Raw genomic sequence first — 16,789 nt, forward strand, 5'->3', positions numbered from 1 at the left:
AGAGAGAGAGAGAGAGAGAGAGAAAGCGAGCAGCACAGTAATATTCCTTAGGGTCCAGAAACCCAGAATCAACTCTGTGAAAAGAAGCTCTATAACTTCTCATGCTTTATGGACGGATTTGCCTTTCAGGAATTCAGGAGAGTTTTTTGTTGTTGAAGAGACTCTGGCCAGCCTGTGTGTGGCAAGCATGGCTCTGGCAGGCTTTGCCCTTCTCCCCCATTCCCTCTGCCTGGCAAAAAACAAAACAAAAAACAAAAACGAAAACAACCACCACCACCACCACAACAACAACAAAACATTAGATTACATTCCTAAACTCCCAACGTCACTTCCCTATTTGGCCAATTCCTCCTCCTGAGGCTGACTACCAAGGTCCAGCTAAATTAAAGTATTGAAGTCCAGCAATCAAAAGCCCCCTTTGGCTCACCTAATTAACATGCTCAATTAAAATGAAATACCTTATCCTAACATGGGGTTCCCTATTTTATCTTATAAACCACCGTTTGCCCTTGGGCCACACCTCTCTCCCCTCCATCCAGAGGCAGTCCTTTGCCCCACTCTGGGACAAATACCCCTTCCCCTTTCCCTTGCCTGCCCCCCCCCTTTGGTCTTTCCCCTCTTCCTCCATCACCTATCTCTGTTCCTTATCCCCACCCTCTGTCCCTCTGGGACAAATCTCTTTTGTGCCGAGAACTTGGTCTTGGGGGTCCTGAGCCAATACTTTTCCATTCAGCTGTTTTTGTTTTTGAGATAAGTTTCTCTGTATAGCCCTGGCTGTCCTGGAACTCACGCTGTAGACCAGGCTGGCCTCTAACTCAGAGATCCGCCTGCCTCTGCCTCCTGAGTGCTGGGACTAAAGGTGTGCACCACCAACACCTATCTGTTGAATATGCAGAAGAATATTAATGCATGATGACTAAATTCAACCTCCTGTTTGCAAACAAAACGAAACAACTCCCCCCAAACAAACAAACAAACAACACGAGAAGAATATGTAACATCTATAAATGTTCTGCACAAATATAAGATTTAAATATTGTTACTAGGTTTATGGTCCATCTTGCAAAATGTAGGTTAGCTTTGGAAGGCTCCAAACCCCTGGAACTTGTGACTATGTTATATCACAAGGGAAATTACGAATGCCACTTAATGGACTTAAGTAAAGGAGGCATCTGAACTGGGCCTGGTGGCCCATGTCTTCATCCCAGCTCTCAAGAGGTAGAGGCAGAGGACATGAGTTTAGGGCCAGCCTGGGCTACATAGACCCCACTGAAAACGTTAATAAACAGGGGCTGTAGAGGTGGCTCATCAGTTCAGAGTGCTTACAGAGGGACCCAAGTTCAGGTCCCAACACCCACATCCCGTGGTTCACAGCCTCCTGTAACTCCAGCACCAGGGGACATGAAGCCTGTCTTCCTTGGTACCTACATTCACATTCACATACCCTTCCTCCTACATATACACATAATTAAACCAAATCACTTCTTTAAAAAGTAAATAAGTAAAATTGAATTAATTAGAAGTATCCTGGTAGGCCCAGGGCAAGTAAAATACGAAGAGGCAGCATGAGAAAGACGGAGCCAGCCATTGTTAGTGTCAAAGGAAGCAGGAGTCTGGAGCAAGAGAAAGGAAGGCAGCATCCAGGTGCTGGAGCTGTCAAGGAGACAGACTTTCCTAGGGAGCCTCCAGGAGCTGTTCTGGCTGAGCTCAGCAACACCCTCTCCTGTGTCTGTTTTTGTTTTGCATTGCTGGGAACTGAGATGCAGGCCTTGTATATCTCAGGCAAGGGCTGGTCCACTGAGCTCCCTCCCACTGATCCCCCAAGGCCAGGCCTTCCGACTGGACTTCTCACCTCCACAGCCTAAGGAAAGTAAATCCTTGTTGCTAAATGCCAGGGGGGCTGTGGCAGTGTGTTACAACGGGCACACAGCGTTTCCAGTGGGGGAGCTGTTGAGATTATTCCGCATGAGAAATATCATGCCAAGCACGAATGCCCCAGTCTCCTTCTCTGGGATTTTATAAAACTGTTCTAGGATTATGATAGTCCAGGGGCTTACACTCGACTCTGTAAGTTTCCCCCTTAAGAGTTATCTCATTTTTGGGCTGGAGAGATGGCTCAGTGGTTAAGAGCATTGACTGTTCTTCCAGAGGTCCTGAGTTCAATTCCCAGCAACCACATGGTGGCTCACAACCATTTGTAATGGGATCTGATGCTTTCTTCTGGTATCTCTGGAGACAGTTACAGTATACTCGTCATATATATAAAAAATAAATGTTGGGCGATGGTGGCACACACCGTTAATCCCAGTACTCGGGAGGCAGAGGCAGGCAGATTTCTGAGTTTGAGGCCAGCCTGGTCTACAGAGTGAGTTACAGGACAGCCAGGGCTATACAGAGAAACCCTGTCTCGAAAAAACCAGAAAAAGAATAAATAAATAAATAAATAAATAAAATCTTTAAAAAAGATTTATCTTATTTTTAATTCCGTGTATGTGTGCACGTGAGTGCAGGTGCCTGCGGTGGCCAGAGGCATTGGATCCTGCTGGAGCTGGAGTTAGAGGTGGTTCTGAGCTGCCCAGCGTGGGTGCTGGGAACTTAGCTTGGACCCCTGTGCACTCTTAACCTCTGTGCCATTTCCTAGCTCCCAGTTCCTAGCATCAGTTGTATGAAAAATTGGTCATCACGGAGTCACCTTACTTGTTACCAGTGTGACTTGCTAATATATAATGCATAGAATTTTCTCCAAAAGAAAAAAAATTTTTTTTTTCAAAAGAAAGGGTCTTGTAGCTGGTCTTTGCTACTTTGGGGGTTCTTTTTTCCACCCTTCTCTACCCTTTAACCGGCTAACATGAGATAAGAGGAAGAAAGGATACAGACGAAAGGAGAAAGAATAAAGTCAGGGGTCGGAAAGGGGGCGACGTTATCATTAGATCTCTTCCTGCTGATTATGAGGATCAGTTCCTTGGGGCAAGTTTTATCTTCCCTGTCAGGGCATCGAATTTCCTCTTCTTGTTTCTTCTTTGTGAATGACTAGTTAACAAACTGCAACCTGCAGCTGGAGAGATGGCTCAGCAGTTAAGAGCACTGACTGCTCTTCCTGAGTTCAATTCCCAGCAACCACATGGTGGCTCACAACCATCCATAATGAGATCTGATGCCTTCTTCTGGTGTGTCTGAAGTCAGCTATGGTGTACTTATATATTACAATAAATAAATCTTAAAAAACCAACAAGCAAACAAACAAACTGCAAACAACAACCAGTCAGCAACGACCAGCAACCAATCACCCAACCAGCCAATCCCTAGCTCCCCAGGGTCCTAGCGTTTATGTATACCCTGAAAAGTCCCCAAACACCACACACTTGCAGAAACTATCTGCAGCTGGCAAAATCATGTCCCTGCTATAGCACGTGACAAATCAGTCAGCTGCTCTGAACGATCTGAAGCCACCCCATGTCCCACACCTGGGATTAAAACGAAAACATGTTCTTATAACATTTTTGAGTTTTTAAAAGAAACTGAAATTCCAATGTTGTGGATACTAAGTAGCCCTGGAACTTGCTGTGTAGGATTTGCTATTGTAGGCTGGCCTTCGATTCCAGAGCTCTACCTGCCTCTGTCTCCCAAGTGCATAGGTACGCACCACCACACCAGGATGGAGTTTTCTAAATTTTAAGAATTTAATACTTTTATTCATTCTTTAAGAATTTCATGCTCCCTAATTTCTTGTTTTCTGTGTGGTCACCCTCTGACTTGTGTCATGGTTGTCACTGAATTACATTATGTCACTGTGGGCAGCTTGGAACCAGCCTTCCCTTTCCTGAAGGCTAAACTCATGCCCTTTCCTACCAGGGTGCAAGTCCTCTTTCTGGGGCTGTTTCTTCACCGTCCTGTTCTCTGGCCTCAGACTTCTCATCTTACCCTACAAGCTTGTCTTCTGGTTAGTTAACTTTCACTTGTCTCGGGTTCCATTTCTGCCTTTGTTCTCGGTCACTGGACTTGTGTAAGCCGCAGAGCAAACTAGCCTTGATATGTCTGGGCCCCAGGTTTCTGTGCTCACTGTGTGGTAGCATGTTAATCGAAGACAACAGTTATCAACCCGTGAGTCTCTCCACCTGTAATTCTCAAACCCTTGAGGGGGGTCACATGGCCTTTCCCAGGGGTCCCGTGTCAGATATCCTACATATCAGATTTACATTGTGATTTATGACAGTAGCAAAATTACAGTTATGGAGTCGCTATGAAATAACTTTATATTTGGAGCTCACTGCAACCTGAGGAACTGTATTAAAGGTTCGCAGCATCAGGAAGGTTTAGAACCACTGATCTAAGGCATGGTTACATTTCAGGCAAAATAACCAAACCCCTAAAAACCCCACCAAAACAAGAAAAAACAAAACAAAAACAAGCCTGTAAGCAAATTGATGAAATCCCATTTTCTCCTCTAAAGGAAAAAAGAGGGGACATGGGGGACAGGTAGCAGCTATGAAAAGCTATTTCAAAAATCTACACGTTGTGCAAAAGGTATAAATTTGGTCACCTTTCTAAAAGGTGACATTTCCTTTTTAGAAAAAAAGCGTTAATGTGCAGTTGGGCTCTTAACAGGTGTTTGATATGGTTCATCTCAAAGTTTCCTAGAAAGCTTGGGCCTCCCTAAAGTGCTGGTGTTTCATTAAAAGCTTTTGGAGGCATTCTTTAGAGGTCTGTTCTTGTGTGTACAACACTACAATTCATCAGAGTCTCTCTAAGGCGAGGCACATTTTTTTCTTTACATTTATTTTTTTTTTTATTTTTATTTATGTGTGTGGGTCCCTGGGAGGCCAGAAGAGGGTGTCAGAGTCCCCAGAGCTGGAGTTACAGGCCAGCTTCCTATGTCAGTGCAGGGGGCCAAACTTCGGTCTTCTGTAAGAGCCTCAGATACTCTTAGGCCATCTCTCTAGCCCCTAGATGTACTAAAAACGAAAACAAAAGCCCCTAAATATAAAAAGTATTACTTACGTACAAATAAATGTGTTAGTGTGTCTCTCTCTCTGTGTTTTGTCTGTATGTGTGTGTGCGCATGTGTGCATATGCATGAGTGTGCATTGTGTGTGTGTGTGTGTGTGCATTCCTCTGTGTATGTGCTCGTGTGTATGCGTGGACCTGCGTGTGCACAGGGAGCCCAGAAGGAAGCTTTGGGTGTCTTCCTCTCACTTTCTGTCTGTCCCTTCTGGACCTTGGAGCTCACATCTCAGCATGCTCTGGAGACCCTGCTGTGTTAGGTAAGGTTTCATTCTTTCTATTGGAAAGGTCCCCTGATTGGCTCTCTTCCTTCTATTTTTTTTTTTTCTCTCTCCCTGCGACTGTATGCCCTCCAGAAGTCCTAGGCTCCAGGAATAAGAAAAAAGGACAATGCTATGTATGTTTGAAGTAGCCATAATGAAACACATTTTATATGCTAGCTTAAAAATAATTTAAAAAACAAAACAAAACAACTAAAGTGCTTTTCAGTTCAAAAATAAGGGGATAAAAGTGGGGCTGGAGGGATGGCCCAGTGGCCAATAGGGGCTGGGGAGAGATGGCTCAGTAGCTAGTAGGGGCTGGAGGGATGGCTCAGTGTCTAAGAGGGATTGGAGGGACAGCTCAGTGGCTAATATGGTCTGGAGGTGACCGCTCAGTGGCTAAGATCACTTACTGCTCTTGTAGAGAACCCCAGTTTGGTTCTTAGCACCCATGTTGGGTGCTCAGAATTACCTGTAACTCCAGCTTTAGGGCATCCATGGCTGGCATCTGCAGTCATGTACTCATACACAACCATCCCCATGCACGTACATATAACTAGAAATAAAATAAATCTTCTGAAAGAAGAATAAAATAAGTGAAAAGGAAACAAAGTTAAAAAAAACATTGTCTTGTTTGGAGAAACAAAAAGTACGTACTTTTCAATAACTTATCACAAAGGTGGTTTTAAAGTCAGGGTGTGCTGGCTCCTGTGAGTTCCCAAAATGTGGAAAACCCAGCTGCATAATCTCTGCTTTAGTGTGGGCTGTGATGGTGTGAAGGGAAGTGGCCCCAATAGGCCTTCAGGAGGTGGCACTATTAGGAGGTGTGGCCTTGTTGGAGGAAGTGTGTCACTGGGTTTGGGCTTTGAGGGTCTCAGGTACTCAAGCCAGCCAGGCCCAGTGTCTTACTCTCTTCCTGCCGCCTGCCAGTCCAGATGTGGAACTCTCAGCCACCTCCCCAGCACCACATCTGCCTGCATGCTGCCATGCTTCCTGCCACTGATGCTTATAGACAAAACCTATGCCAGCCCCAATTAAATATTTTCCTTTATAAGAGTTGTGGTGGTCGTGGTATCTCTTTACAGCAACAGAGACCCTAACTAAGTCAGGAGGACTGCATTCATGCTTTTTCCTGTACAGAACATAAATGAATAAGATTTTAGATTGGGTCAAATTCAGGCAAGGTAGCACATGTCTATAATCCCAGTGCTTGGGAACGGAGGCAGGAAGGCTGACTTGACCTCAAGGCTAGCGTGAGTACAGGGCCAGCCTGGGCTAGACAGCAAGATCCTGTTTCAAACACAACATAACACAACAACAATTAAAAAAAGAAGCATATGGCTTAGGGTTATATTTACTAACGGTAGGAGAACCGTGGGAAGGACAGACACTAAGAGTGGTGGTTATCTCCAGGCAGAGACGGTAAAGCCAGGAAGGAGGGTGTAAAGAAGCTAACTGAAGCTGTAGCAATACGGGGCTGTTCATCCAACGCCTGGTGATTTTCTTTCTCTTTCTTTTGTTTCTTTCTTTAGTATGGTCTGATCGTGTCTGGACAGCCTGTGTCTCTTGGCAACCATTTCCGGCGCTTTTCTTTGGCTTCCTTCACTCTCTTGCCCAGAAGTTTAGCCTATTTTGCTCTGCTCCCTTGTTATTTCTTCAGAGTGTGATGTCGGTGTTGGTGCCACGGAACATGGAGTGACAAGCTGCCCAAGTGTGGGAGCTTTGGTCCTGGGCTCCTTATCTTTCTTGTTTAAGGGTTTTTCTGACAACATATTGGTGGACATAATCTTTAGAGAGACTGAAAAAATTGGATTCTGCTAGTCCTTTCAGATGCTGACCATCAAGGCACAGTAGTATCTGTCTCAGGAATCAATCTCTCTCTTTTTTACCTCCTCCTCTTCTTAACATTATATATATAATAATTAATTAACTAACTTTAGCTTTTCAAGACAGGGTTTCTCTGAGTAGTTCTGGCTATTTTGAAACTCACTCTATAGACTAGGCTGGCCTCGAACTCACAGAGATCTGCCTGCCTCTGCGTGGATTAAAGGGATGTGCCACCACATCTGCTGCTGCTGCCACCACCACTGACACCTCCTCCTCTTCTCCTCCCCTTCCTCCTCCTCTTCCTCCTCCTCTTCTCCTCCTCTTCCTCCTCTTCTCCTTCTCTTCCTCCTCCTCCTCCAACCTCTTCTTCTTCCTCTTCTTCCTATTCCTCTGCTTCCTCCTTTTCCTCTTCCTCCTCTTTTTCTTCTCCTCCTCCTCTTTCTTCTTCCCCCTTCTCCTCCTCTTTCTTCTTCTTCCTCTTCCTCCTCTTCTTTTTAAATTACCAAGCGGGAAGCACTCAGGCTGACATGCACAGTGTACGAGACTGCACGTCCCCTCTCCAGTTCTCACTGGTCTATAACGAGAATGCTCCTTACACAAGAGCAAGCACTCTGCTGTGGGTCACGATGCTTCATGGGAAAGCCTTGTTTGTCGTTCCTACCGCTGACTTGGAGCACACAACACCTCCACTCTTCAGCAGAGCATCAGCAGCCACCTCTTCTGTGACCCTGAGCTTCTCACAGTCTGGACTCTGTGTTCATCATCCCTTTCACGAAACGTTATACCCAAGGTAGCTGGAATGGGAACATTCAGCTTCCTCCGGACACAGCCAGCCATGTAGAAGGTGCCGCAAAAAGAGCTGGTTTTTATGTGTGCGCATGAACGCCTTACATAGACAAATGCAACCAAATAAACACAGTATAAAGCACTATAATAAACCAGCCATGGTGGTGCACGCCTTTAATCCCAGCACTTGGGAGGCAGAGGCAGGCGGATTTCTGAGTTCAAGGTCAGCCTGGTCTACAGAGTGAGTTCCAGGACAGCCAGGGCTATACAGAGAAACCCTGTCTCAGAAAACCAAAACCAAAACCAAACCAAACCAAACCAACCAAACAAACAAACAAAAAGAATATGTTCTCCTTGCATTTTGAAAGTAGCTCCTTAATAGTAAGATAAGGGCTGGTGAGATGGCTCAGCAGGTAAGAGCACCCGACTGCTCTTCTGAAGGTCCGGAGTTCAAATCCCAGCAACCACATGGTGGCTCACAACCATCCGTAATGAGATCTGACTCCCTCTTCTGGAGTGTCTGAAGACAGCTACAGTGTACTTACATATAATAAATAATAAATAAATCTTTAAAAAAAAATAGTAAGATAAATCAATAGCAGTTGTCAATATAAATAAGATAAAATGATATAAATGCATAGATTCTTCATAGTTTTGTCAATGGACTGAGAAGTACTGTAAGATAAGTACCATTTCTTCATAGTATATCATACTAACTTGAGACAGAAACAAATGGATACTGGGTCCCCTTCCAAGTGTCCCTTGCTGCCATCATCAGAGATGAATGTTGTGCTGGGTAGAGCAGGAGATGGCTCAGAATTGTATTGTAATGGCTCTCAAGAGTAGTCAGGGGTCATCAATGGCGACAAATATCAGTTGGGCATGGTGTCATGAGAAAGGCGGTATCATATGCCTCATAAGATGAGATGGAGGGTGGGAGGGGTTCTATGTTCATGCATTTGAAATAAATGAGCTGGGATTTATTAGCACAAATCTGCTGACCTCAGCACCGGCCTCTTTAGCCATTGAGGATATAGCCACGGCAATATCTCTACAAATGTTTTGTGATATCTGTACAAGGTTTTGGGGGTTGAAATAGGAAAAACATAGTTACCTCGATAAGCAAATTATATGGTTCCTGGGCATGGATTGCCAAAGTGGGAGGGGTAAGGTTGGTGGCTGAATCCTATGGCTGAATTCCTTTGAAAATAGAATACCACTTTACATTCTTTCTATCTCAATTTGGGGATTTTTATTTTGGTGATGAATTAAACAAATTAGAAAACAGATATTTGTTGGCTCATCTTGTAATTTCAGCTACATAAGGGACTGGGTGTAGGGAGTACAACATAACAAGATGTGACATCTCATTTTAAAAAATTGGCTGGAGAGATGGCTCAGCCATCTAAAGGCTAGACTCACAACCAAATACCTAACTGCCAAGAAGCAATAAAAACTCCTTTTAAACTCCTCCATACCATAGCTCTCTATTTAAAGGTTTTGGCCTACAGAGACTGAAACAGTCTTCTTGCTATGGATGACATCCAAGGCCATGCTTAGTTGGAAGACTCTGGGTGAGAAGTTGTATCTTTTACACAGGACCAAGAGTTGGATTTGTTATTTCTTTTACTCTTCCTTAGCTGTGGGCCTTGGCTATGCAGCAATGATTTGAAATAGTCTGAGGGGGTCATCTATATTTCAACGAGCACACCCACATTCACAAAACTAGAGATTCTTTTTGGAGTATGTGAGTGGATCAGTTTATGCTAGCAATTTTCAGAGGTTTCAAAAATAGCTTCCTTAGGGATTGCTACTCTGAAGCCCAAGCAGAGTATAATGGAAAAAACCACCTGGTAGGAATACAGTGAGATTTTTAATTACACACTGGGTAGATCTGCCAAGTTCCAAACATAAAAATAGCTTCTACTTTGGGCTGAGCTGTGGATGGTGTAATGTATGTAATTGCTGGCACAAGCCATTTTGGAGGAAACCTACTTAGATGTCTCATAATTTGGACATTTTATCAGTATAGTCCACTCTTTGGGATTGTGGTTTTCCCATCTTTTCTATTCTCTTAGAAATACTCTTGAGTGGGCGTTTAATTAAGCTGTAATTAATTGCTTTCTTTCCCTGTTGCAGGGAGGGATAGGGTTTACTGTGTGTAGAGGATGTTAAATCCTGAATGGAAGTGGACACGTGCTGAACAGCTTGGGTTTTTCTGAGCCTTACTTCCACTTCCTAATGTCACTTTAAATGAATGGGTCCTCTAATGTGGCCCAGGCCATCTACAGTCCTCTACCATGGACACTTCTATAAATTGGGTGGTCCATTTTGTTTTGGGCATCCCACCAATATTTTGAGATTTCAGGAAGTGAAAATGAGGCCTGTTTATTATTATTATTATTATTATTATTATTATTATTATTATTATTATTATCTCATTAATTTCAAAGTTGAAACAAGCAGTTAAGAAGAAAAGCAGTCATAACCAAATATTTATTTATTTTAAACATCATTTATTTAATGTATGTGAGTACATCATTGCTGTCTTCAGACACAACCGAAGAAGGGGTCAGATCCCATTACAGATGGTTGTGAGCCACCATGTGGTAGCTGGGAATTGAACTCAGGACCTCAGAAAGAACAATCGTTGCTCTTTACTGCTGAGCCATCTCTCCAGTCCCCATAACCAAATATTTATAATGAAATGTGAAAAGCTACTAAATAGAATTTATGCATTCAACTAATATGAAATGAAACCTACTAAAGAGAATGTTAGAGGAGCCCAGAAGAGGGAGTGGAATTCCATCAAGAAAACGCCATGGGTGCTTCCACTGAGCAAGTGAAAGGTTAGTCTTGTAGGACGAAGTGACTTTTCTAAGCAAAATAGAAGGAGGGAATGGAGAAAAGAAGAGGAAGGGTGAACATAAAAGCAACTCTTAGGTCTTAGGGTTTCACCACTGTGAACAGACACCATGACCAAGGCAACTCTTATAAGGACAACATTTAATTGGGGCTGGCTTACAGGTTCAGAGATTCAGGCTTTATCATCAAGGCGGGAACATGGCAGCATCCAGGCAGGCATGGTGCAGGAGGAGCTGAGAGTTCTACATCTTCATCTGAAGGCTGCTAGCAGGATACTGGCTTCCAGGCAGGCAGGATGAGGGTCTTAAAGCCCACACCCACAGTGACACACTTCCTCCAACAAGGCCACACCTTCTAATAGTGCCCTTCCCTGGGCCAAGCATATACGAACCCTAAGAGTCAGCTTGTCCTTAGTTGTGTGGGAATTATTATCTCAAAATGAGTGATTTCTGTGTTCAACAAGATCAGCTTTCTTCTTCAGATCGACGATTACCCAGAATTTCTGAGTTCACCAGACAGAGAGATCAACCAGCACATTCGGATTGTCTATTCGTCAACGGTCTTGAAAAAGGAGCGCGGAAAATCGAAAGGGGTCGGGAAATTCCTATTTCCTGCTCACCACAGCACTGCCAACAAAAAAGGTATGGGGGACGTTGCATAAGCGTTTCTTTTGTGACAAGGTCCCTCTGCCTTTTGATACCCATAGATTAAAAAAAAAAATTCTGATGAAGAAGCATTGAGGGTAAACAGAAGGTTTATGAACCTCGGTCTGGACTATTCCACTGGCCAACCTTTGAGCTCTGGGCCTCCCACTAGGAAAGGGTGGTCATTTAACCACATTTCTTCATCAAAAATAACTTTTGAACCATGGGGCGGCACATACCTGTAACCTAGCACCTGGATGGGTGAGGCAGGAGAATTTCAAGCTCAAGATAAACAGGAAAAGAAGTAATAGAAAAACAAAGGAGAAACATTGCTGATGACCTGTCTCTGGCACTAGGTAAAGAGGTAAAAGTACGCCGTATCCAGGACCTTTGAAATAGTCTCTGTAGTATCTAGGACTGGGGTTAATTCTGGCCATAGAGGGCAAGTGGGATTGCTAGCCAAGAAGCAGGGTTGGGTCACTGGACAGAAAACTCCTCTGAGGAAGCACTGAAGTCACGGACTTTCAGGCTAATTTAAGCAAACAGGATTCTTGCTGGAAGCAGGCCGGGGTGGTCAGATGCTACCTGGGAGCATAAAGAAGATAAGGCATCAAATTTGATACACGAAGTGACCATATATAGACCATGGAGGAACCTGGGCTTGTTTGCTTTGAGATAGTGTTTGCTCTATAGCTGCTCAGCTTTGTGGTTGAAAAATCACAGAGGACCTGGGTTCAGTTCCCAGAGCCCATAGGTGGTTCATAGCCATCTGTCACTCCATACTCAGTGCCCTCTTCTGACCTCTGTGGGCACCAGGCACAGAGGTGATGCATATACATACATGTAGGCAAAACACTCCTACACATTAAATAAGTAAACAAAAGGATGACATCCTTAGTGCCAAAGGAAAGGTGGGAAGTGAAGGTTTGAGGTGCCCATGGAGAACTTCTTCTTTCAACACCCAAGTAGAGTGGCCATTCACTGTCCACTGGTCTTCACTCCAAACCAGACTGAGAGCCATCCAGAGTATCAGACAGCTACACAGCAAAAGGAAGGTGTGCGATGTTTTCCCCTTTAATGGACCAGCAGCCCTGCACCTCGATAGCTACAGCATGGAAACTGTTTGTACCAGGCATCATTAGCAGGGTTATGAAATCCCTGGCTGCTCACCAGTCTCTTGTCACACTAATTAGGATATCTAACTGGTGTTGGTTGCCTCAAATGCATTGTCAGCCTGCCCACATGCACCATTTTCTTGGCTCTTTTTCAACAGAGACAGGAACGTGCAAACATGGAAAGAATACAGAGAAAAGCATTTAAGTTTAATGGGATCAGAATCCCTAGAAACTCTGCAAGTGATATTGAGCGGTGGAGAATTTATGTTGCATACCTCTGTGTGGCTAGTCCCAGGATCTCTTCTGTCAAGTCATCCAGTCTTTACTTTCAAAGGTATCATCTGAGACGCGTTTCTGCAAGCTGGCCTTGAACTCGCAGAGATTCACCTGCCTCGGCCTCCTGAGTGCTGGGATTAGAGGTGTGCACCTCCATTCCTGCCCATCCCATCTGACAGTCTCATGTGGATGTCCTTTGTGATACAGGCCTTCTCTTATCCCAGGAAACAATAATACACATTACAAGATAAAAGCTGTCCACCCTTTCTATCATGCTAACAATGACATACTCGGTGTTTTCTGTTGAGGCAAGCTCTTTGGTTAGAGCATCCTTTTATATGTAGGGTACTGTGGTTTACCTCTTAGCTACTGTGGTCTGTAATGTGATCCTAAAGAGAGAGCTCATGCCCATCTGACCAGCTGTGTCAGAAGAGTCATTACCAAAATCTTTAATGTTAATGATAATGTCACCTCAAGCAACAAGCCTGAACTCCTGAGATGTTAAATAAAGGTAATTATTAGGACTGACTTCAAACCTCTCGGGAGAAAGCCCAGGGAATATTTTTATCATGAGGTAATGTTGTCCACTCTCTAATCAGCATGATCGTCTGAACAAGGGAAACTCAACACGAAAATAACTTGTAATTAAGAACACTTGCTGTAAATCATCACACATGATTATTAGACCCAGCTTTCCCAGAGATACAGAGAAACAGTAGTTTTTCCTCATGAACATGTACTTGTCCTTCTGTGTTTAGATGCAGAGCCATTATTAAATGTGGCGTCAGTCAGCTTTCCTTCAGTGCACCCTGCCTGAGAGAAATGAATGCAGAGGAAGGGTTAGCTCTGCTCACACAGCTGTCCAAGGCCTCTTGGTCCCGTGGTTTTGGGCTTTGGAACAGCGGCATGGGTTGGAAGGGAGCGTGATAGAGCAATGTTCTGGGTTCTGAACCCATACACAGCCTTTATATTTTGTTATGTCTAAAACAGCTCAATGGCTGCACCATGTGGCTAATCCACCTCCCTCCGATATTCCCAAGTTATTATTTAATAAAACCTATATTCCATCTTGGCTACCCTAGACCCAGATGTGCAGCCCTCTTGGGCTGCTATTCCCCCCCCCCCCCCAACTCCTACATGCTCTCTGTCCAGCAACTTCTCTGGCGTGGCGCCTTTTCTCTCCTCCTCCCTCTCCCAGCATGGCGGATCTCCTCCCTTGGTCCCTTGCCCAGGAATCCTAAAAGTCCTGCCTCTGTCTACCCTGCTCAGCCATTGGTTGCTGGCAATTTACTTACCAATCAGAACCAATTGGGGGCAGGGTCCCTCGGTGTCTTACAGTAAAGACGTTTGGACTCTAGTACAAATAATTTTGGGGACCCAAATTAACATAATACAAACAGCCACAACAAGGTGTTTACCTCGGGCCAGTTCAGAAGTGGAAAGAAAGATCAGAAGGACTTCAGGTCCCAATATCCACTTCACAGGCGTGCTTTCGTTTACTTCTTCCTGGCCCCTACCCTGTGGGAAGTTCTACCACCTTCCAGGAGCCATGCGGAATTGGGAGTAAGCCCCTGGGAGACATCGCAGCACAAACTGTAGCAAACTACAGGAACAAAACCAGTGCCAACAGTGGCGATGAGAAACTTCCGAAGCTCTGGATTAGGTTGGACCGAGAATTACTCACTTTTAGGTTCATTCTAGAACGTTGTCAGTACGAAAACTTACTTCGGTCATGCACGTGTTTTATAACTGATTGAATTATGTCTGACACTGACACATTCAGCCGTAGAACATGAGTGCCATTGAGTAACTAAATTTCAGTTTGAGTTTAAACAGCTTCATGTAACAAGTGGTTACTGTCATAGTGCTAGAACCACAGAGGACACTTTAGAGATTTAAAGAAAAACAGACTAATCCCCAAAGCAGAACGAAATATAATATAATGAAAAGGAACAGAAGGAGGTGTGGCAGGACATACTTGCCATCCCAACACCTTAGAGGTAGAGGCAGGGGGATCAGGAATTAATGGTTATCACCATCTGTATAGTGAGATTGAGGCAGCCTCTGCTACAGGAAACTGTTTCAAAAAATAAATAAAGGTAAACAAAACAATACAAAAACAAACAAGAAGGACATTCACACAGCCAGCAGCACCTATCTGTAACCCAGCACTTAGGAGGCAGCACTTAGAGGCAGGATAATCAGTACAAGTTCAAGGTCAGTCTGGTCTATGTAGCAAGTTCCAGGCCAGCAAGGCTATTGTAGAGAAACAAGAACAGAAGAAATAGAAATGGAACCAAAAATTTGTATGCATCTGTGGCTTATGGTTTTATTGTCATGAAGAGACACCATGACCAACACAACTCTTATAAAGGATAGCATTTAATTGGGGCTAGTTTACGGGTTCAGAGATTCAGTCCATTATCATCTTGGTGGGAAGCATGGCATTGTGCAGGCAGACTTGGTGCTGGAAAAGCCAAGAGTTTTATATCTTGATCCGAAGGCAGCCAGAAGACTCTATCCTGGCACTGGGTGGAGCTTAAGCCTCAAAGCCTATCCCCACAGTGACACAGTTCCTCCAATAATGTCACACCTACTCCAGTATTGCCATACCTCCTAATAGTGCCACTCCCTGGGCCAAGATATTCAAACCACCACAATCTGTATTTGTACATACATGCACACACATACACACATATGTATATGTAAGCTAAAACCTAGACCATTTCCTAAAGTAAATGATGGGGGGGGGGGGAAATCTAAAAGTAAAGGCATTGGGGACCCTTTCAGGTATGATGGGAAGTGTTTATACAATTCAACTTGAACATCTTCACAAGAGGAGGATTTTTTTCTTTTTCAGTATAAAACCTCTTGCAATAGAGAAAGCAAATTTGGTTTAATCATCTCTGTTTCTGTGATAATATAAGCGAACAGAAAACAGCTTAGGGGGAAAAAGGACTTAAAAATGTCTTATAGTTCCAGGTTACAGCTCATCATGGTGGGAAAGTGAAGGCAGGAACTTGAAGCAGATAGTCATATCCACAGGCAAGGGCAGAGAGAAGATAAACACATTCATGCTTATGCCTGGATTACTTTTTCCCTTTTTTAAGTTAAGGACCTATACCCAGGGAACTGTCACAGGATTTTCCCTGTCCAATTATTAGTGTAGCAGGAGGCCTGTGATTGGACAGAGAAAAGGGAGGCGGAGGTAAGAGTTCAGGGAGAGAGAACGATGGAGGAGAGGAAGGAGAAAGCAAGGTGGAGACGGACAGGATGATTCAGAACCATTGTGGCTTTAAATAGCCACAGGTAGCTGTGTTATCATATAGAGATAGAATAATTGGGATAACTTATCTAATATAAGTGGGCAGCTTTTATCATTATCAATTGGTTCTGAAATTATTGTATGGGCATCTTGTGAATTGAGAATTTATTGATTCATACATAAACCTGACTGGTTTATTATAAGCTTCAAGAGTTTTGTTTTACTGGGTTACTGGAATGTGGGGCTGCCAACCACAGGGGTTTATGTGAAGGAACACGTGGCTCCAGAGACAGGTGAACCAGAGCTGGGAATACCGTGATTGGTCACTGTGGGGGAGCTGGGGGGGGTGGGGTGTAGCTAGAGATAGAGCCGGTGGTGAGACCTTGCTGGGGCAGAGAGTTGCTAGAGGTAGCATGGGAAGTCTGCTGGTCGTTTTTAATATTTCCTGCAACAGGGAACAATCTGCCAACAATAGGAGCATTTTCCTACTTCAATCGACGTATCAAGAGGGTCTTCCACAGATATTGTCACAGGCCAGCCCGGTCTAGAAAGCCCCTCATTTCGATTTTCTCCCGGATGATTCTAAACTGTGTTGACAGTCAAATCTAGTCATCACATAGTGTCTTCTAAAAAGTGTCCTCTCTGTGTGTGTGTGACTTTTTGTACAAGTCTATGTATGTGTTATATGTACATGTTTGTGTGGGTGCATGCATGTACACTCGTACATGTTGAGGCCAGAGGTCTATTCAT

At 44.0% G+C, this 16,789-nt stretch overlaps 1 protein-coding gene across 4 annotated transcripts in view; it reads left to right on the forward strand.

The window, feature by feature from the left end:
- Positions 1-16,789, forward strand: part of D930020B18Rik (RIKEN cDNA D930020B18 gene) — a 53,234-nt gene that overhangs the window by 2,428 nt on the left and 34,017 nt on the right. For all 4 annotated transcript variants that reach the window (XM_006513551.3, XM_006513552.3, XM_006513555.3 and 1 more), the window contains exon 2: positions 11,221-11,380. In XM_006513551.3, coding sequence (XP_006513614.1) covers positions 11,221-11,380 — 160 coding nt within the window. The remainder of the gene's footprint in view (positions 1-11,220; positions 11,381-16,789) is intronic.

The sequence above is a fragment of the Mus musculus genome, chromosome 10, assembly GCF_000001635.26.
Source record: "Mus musculus strain C57BL/6J chromosome 10, GRCm38.p6 C57BL/6J".
Lineage (NCBI taxonomy): Eukaryota > Metazoa > Chordata > Mammalia > Rodentia > Muridae > Mus > Mus musculus.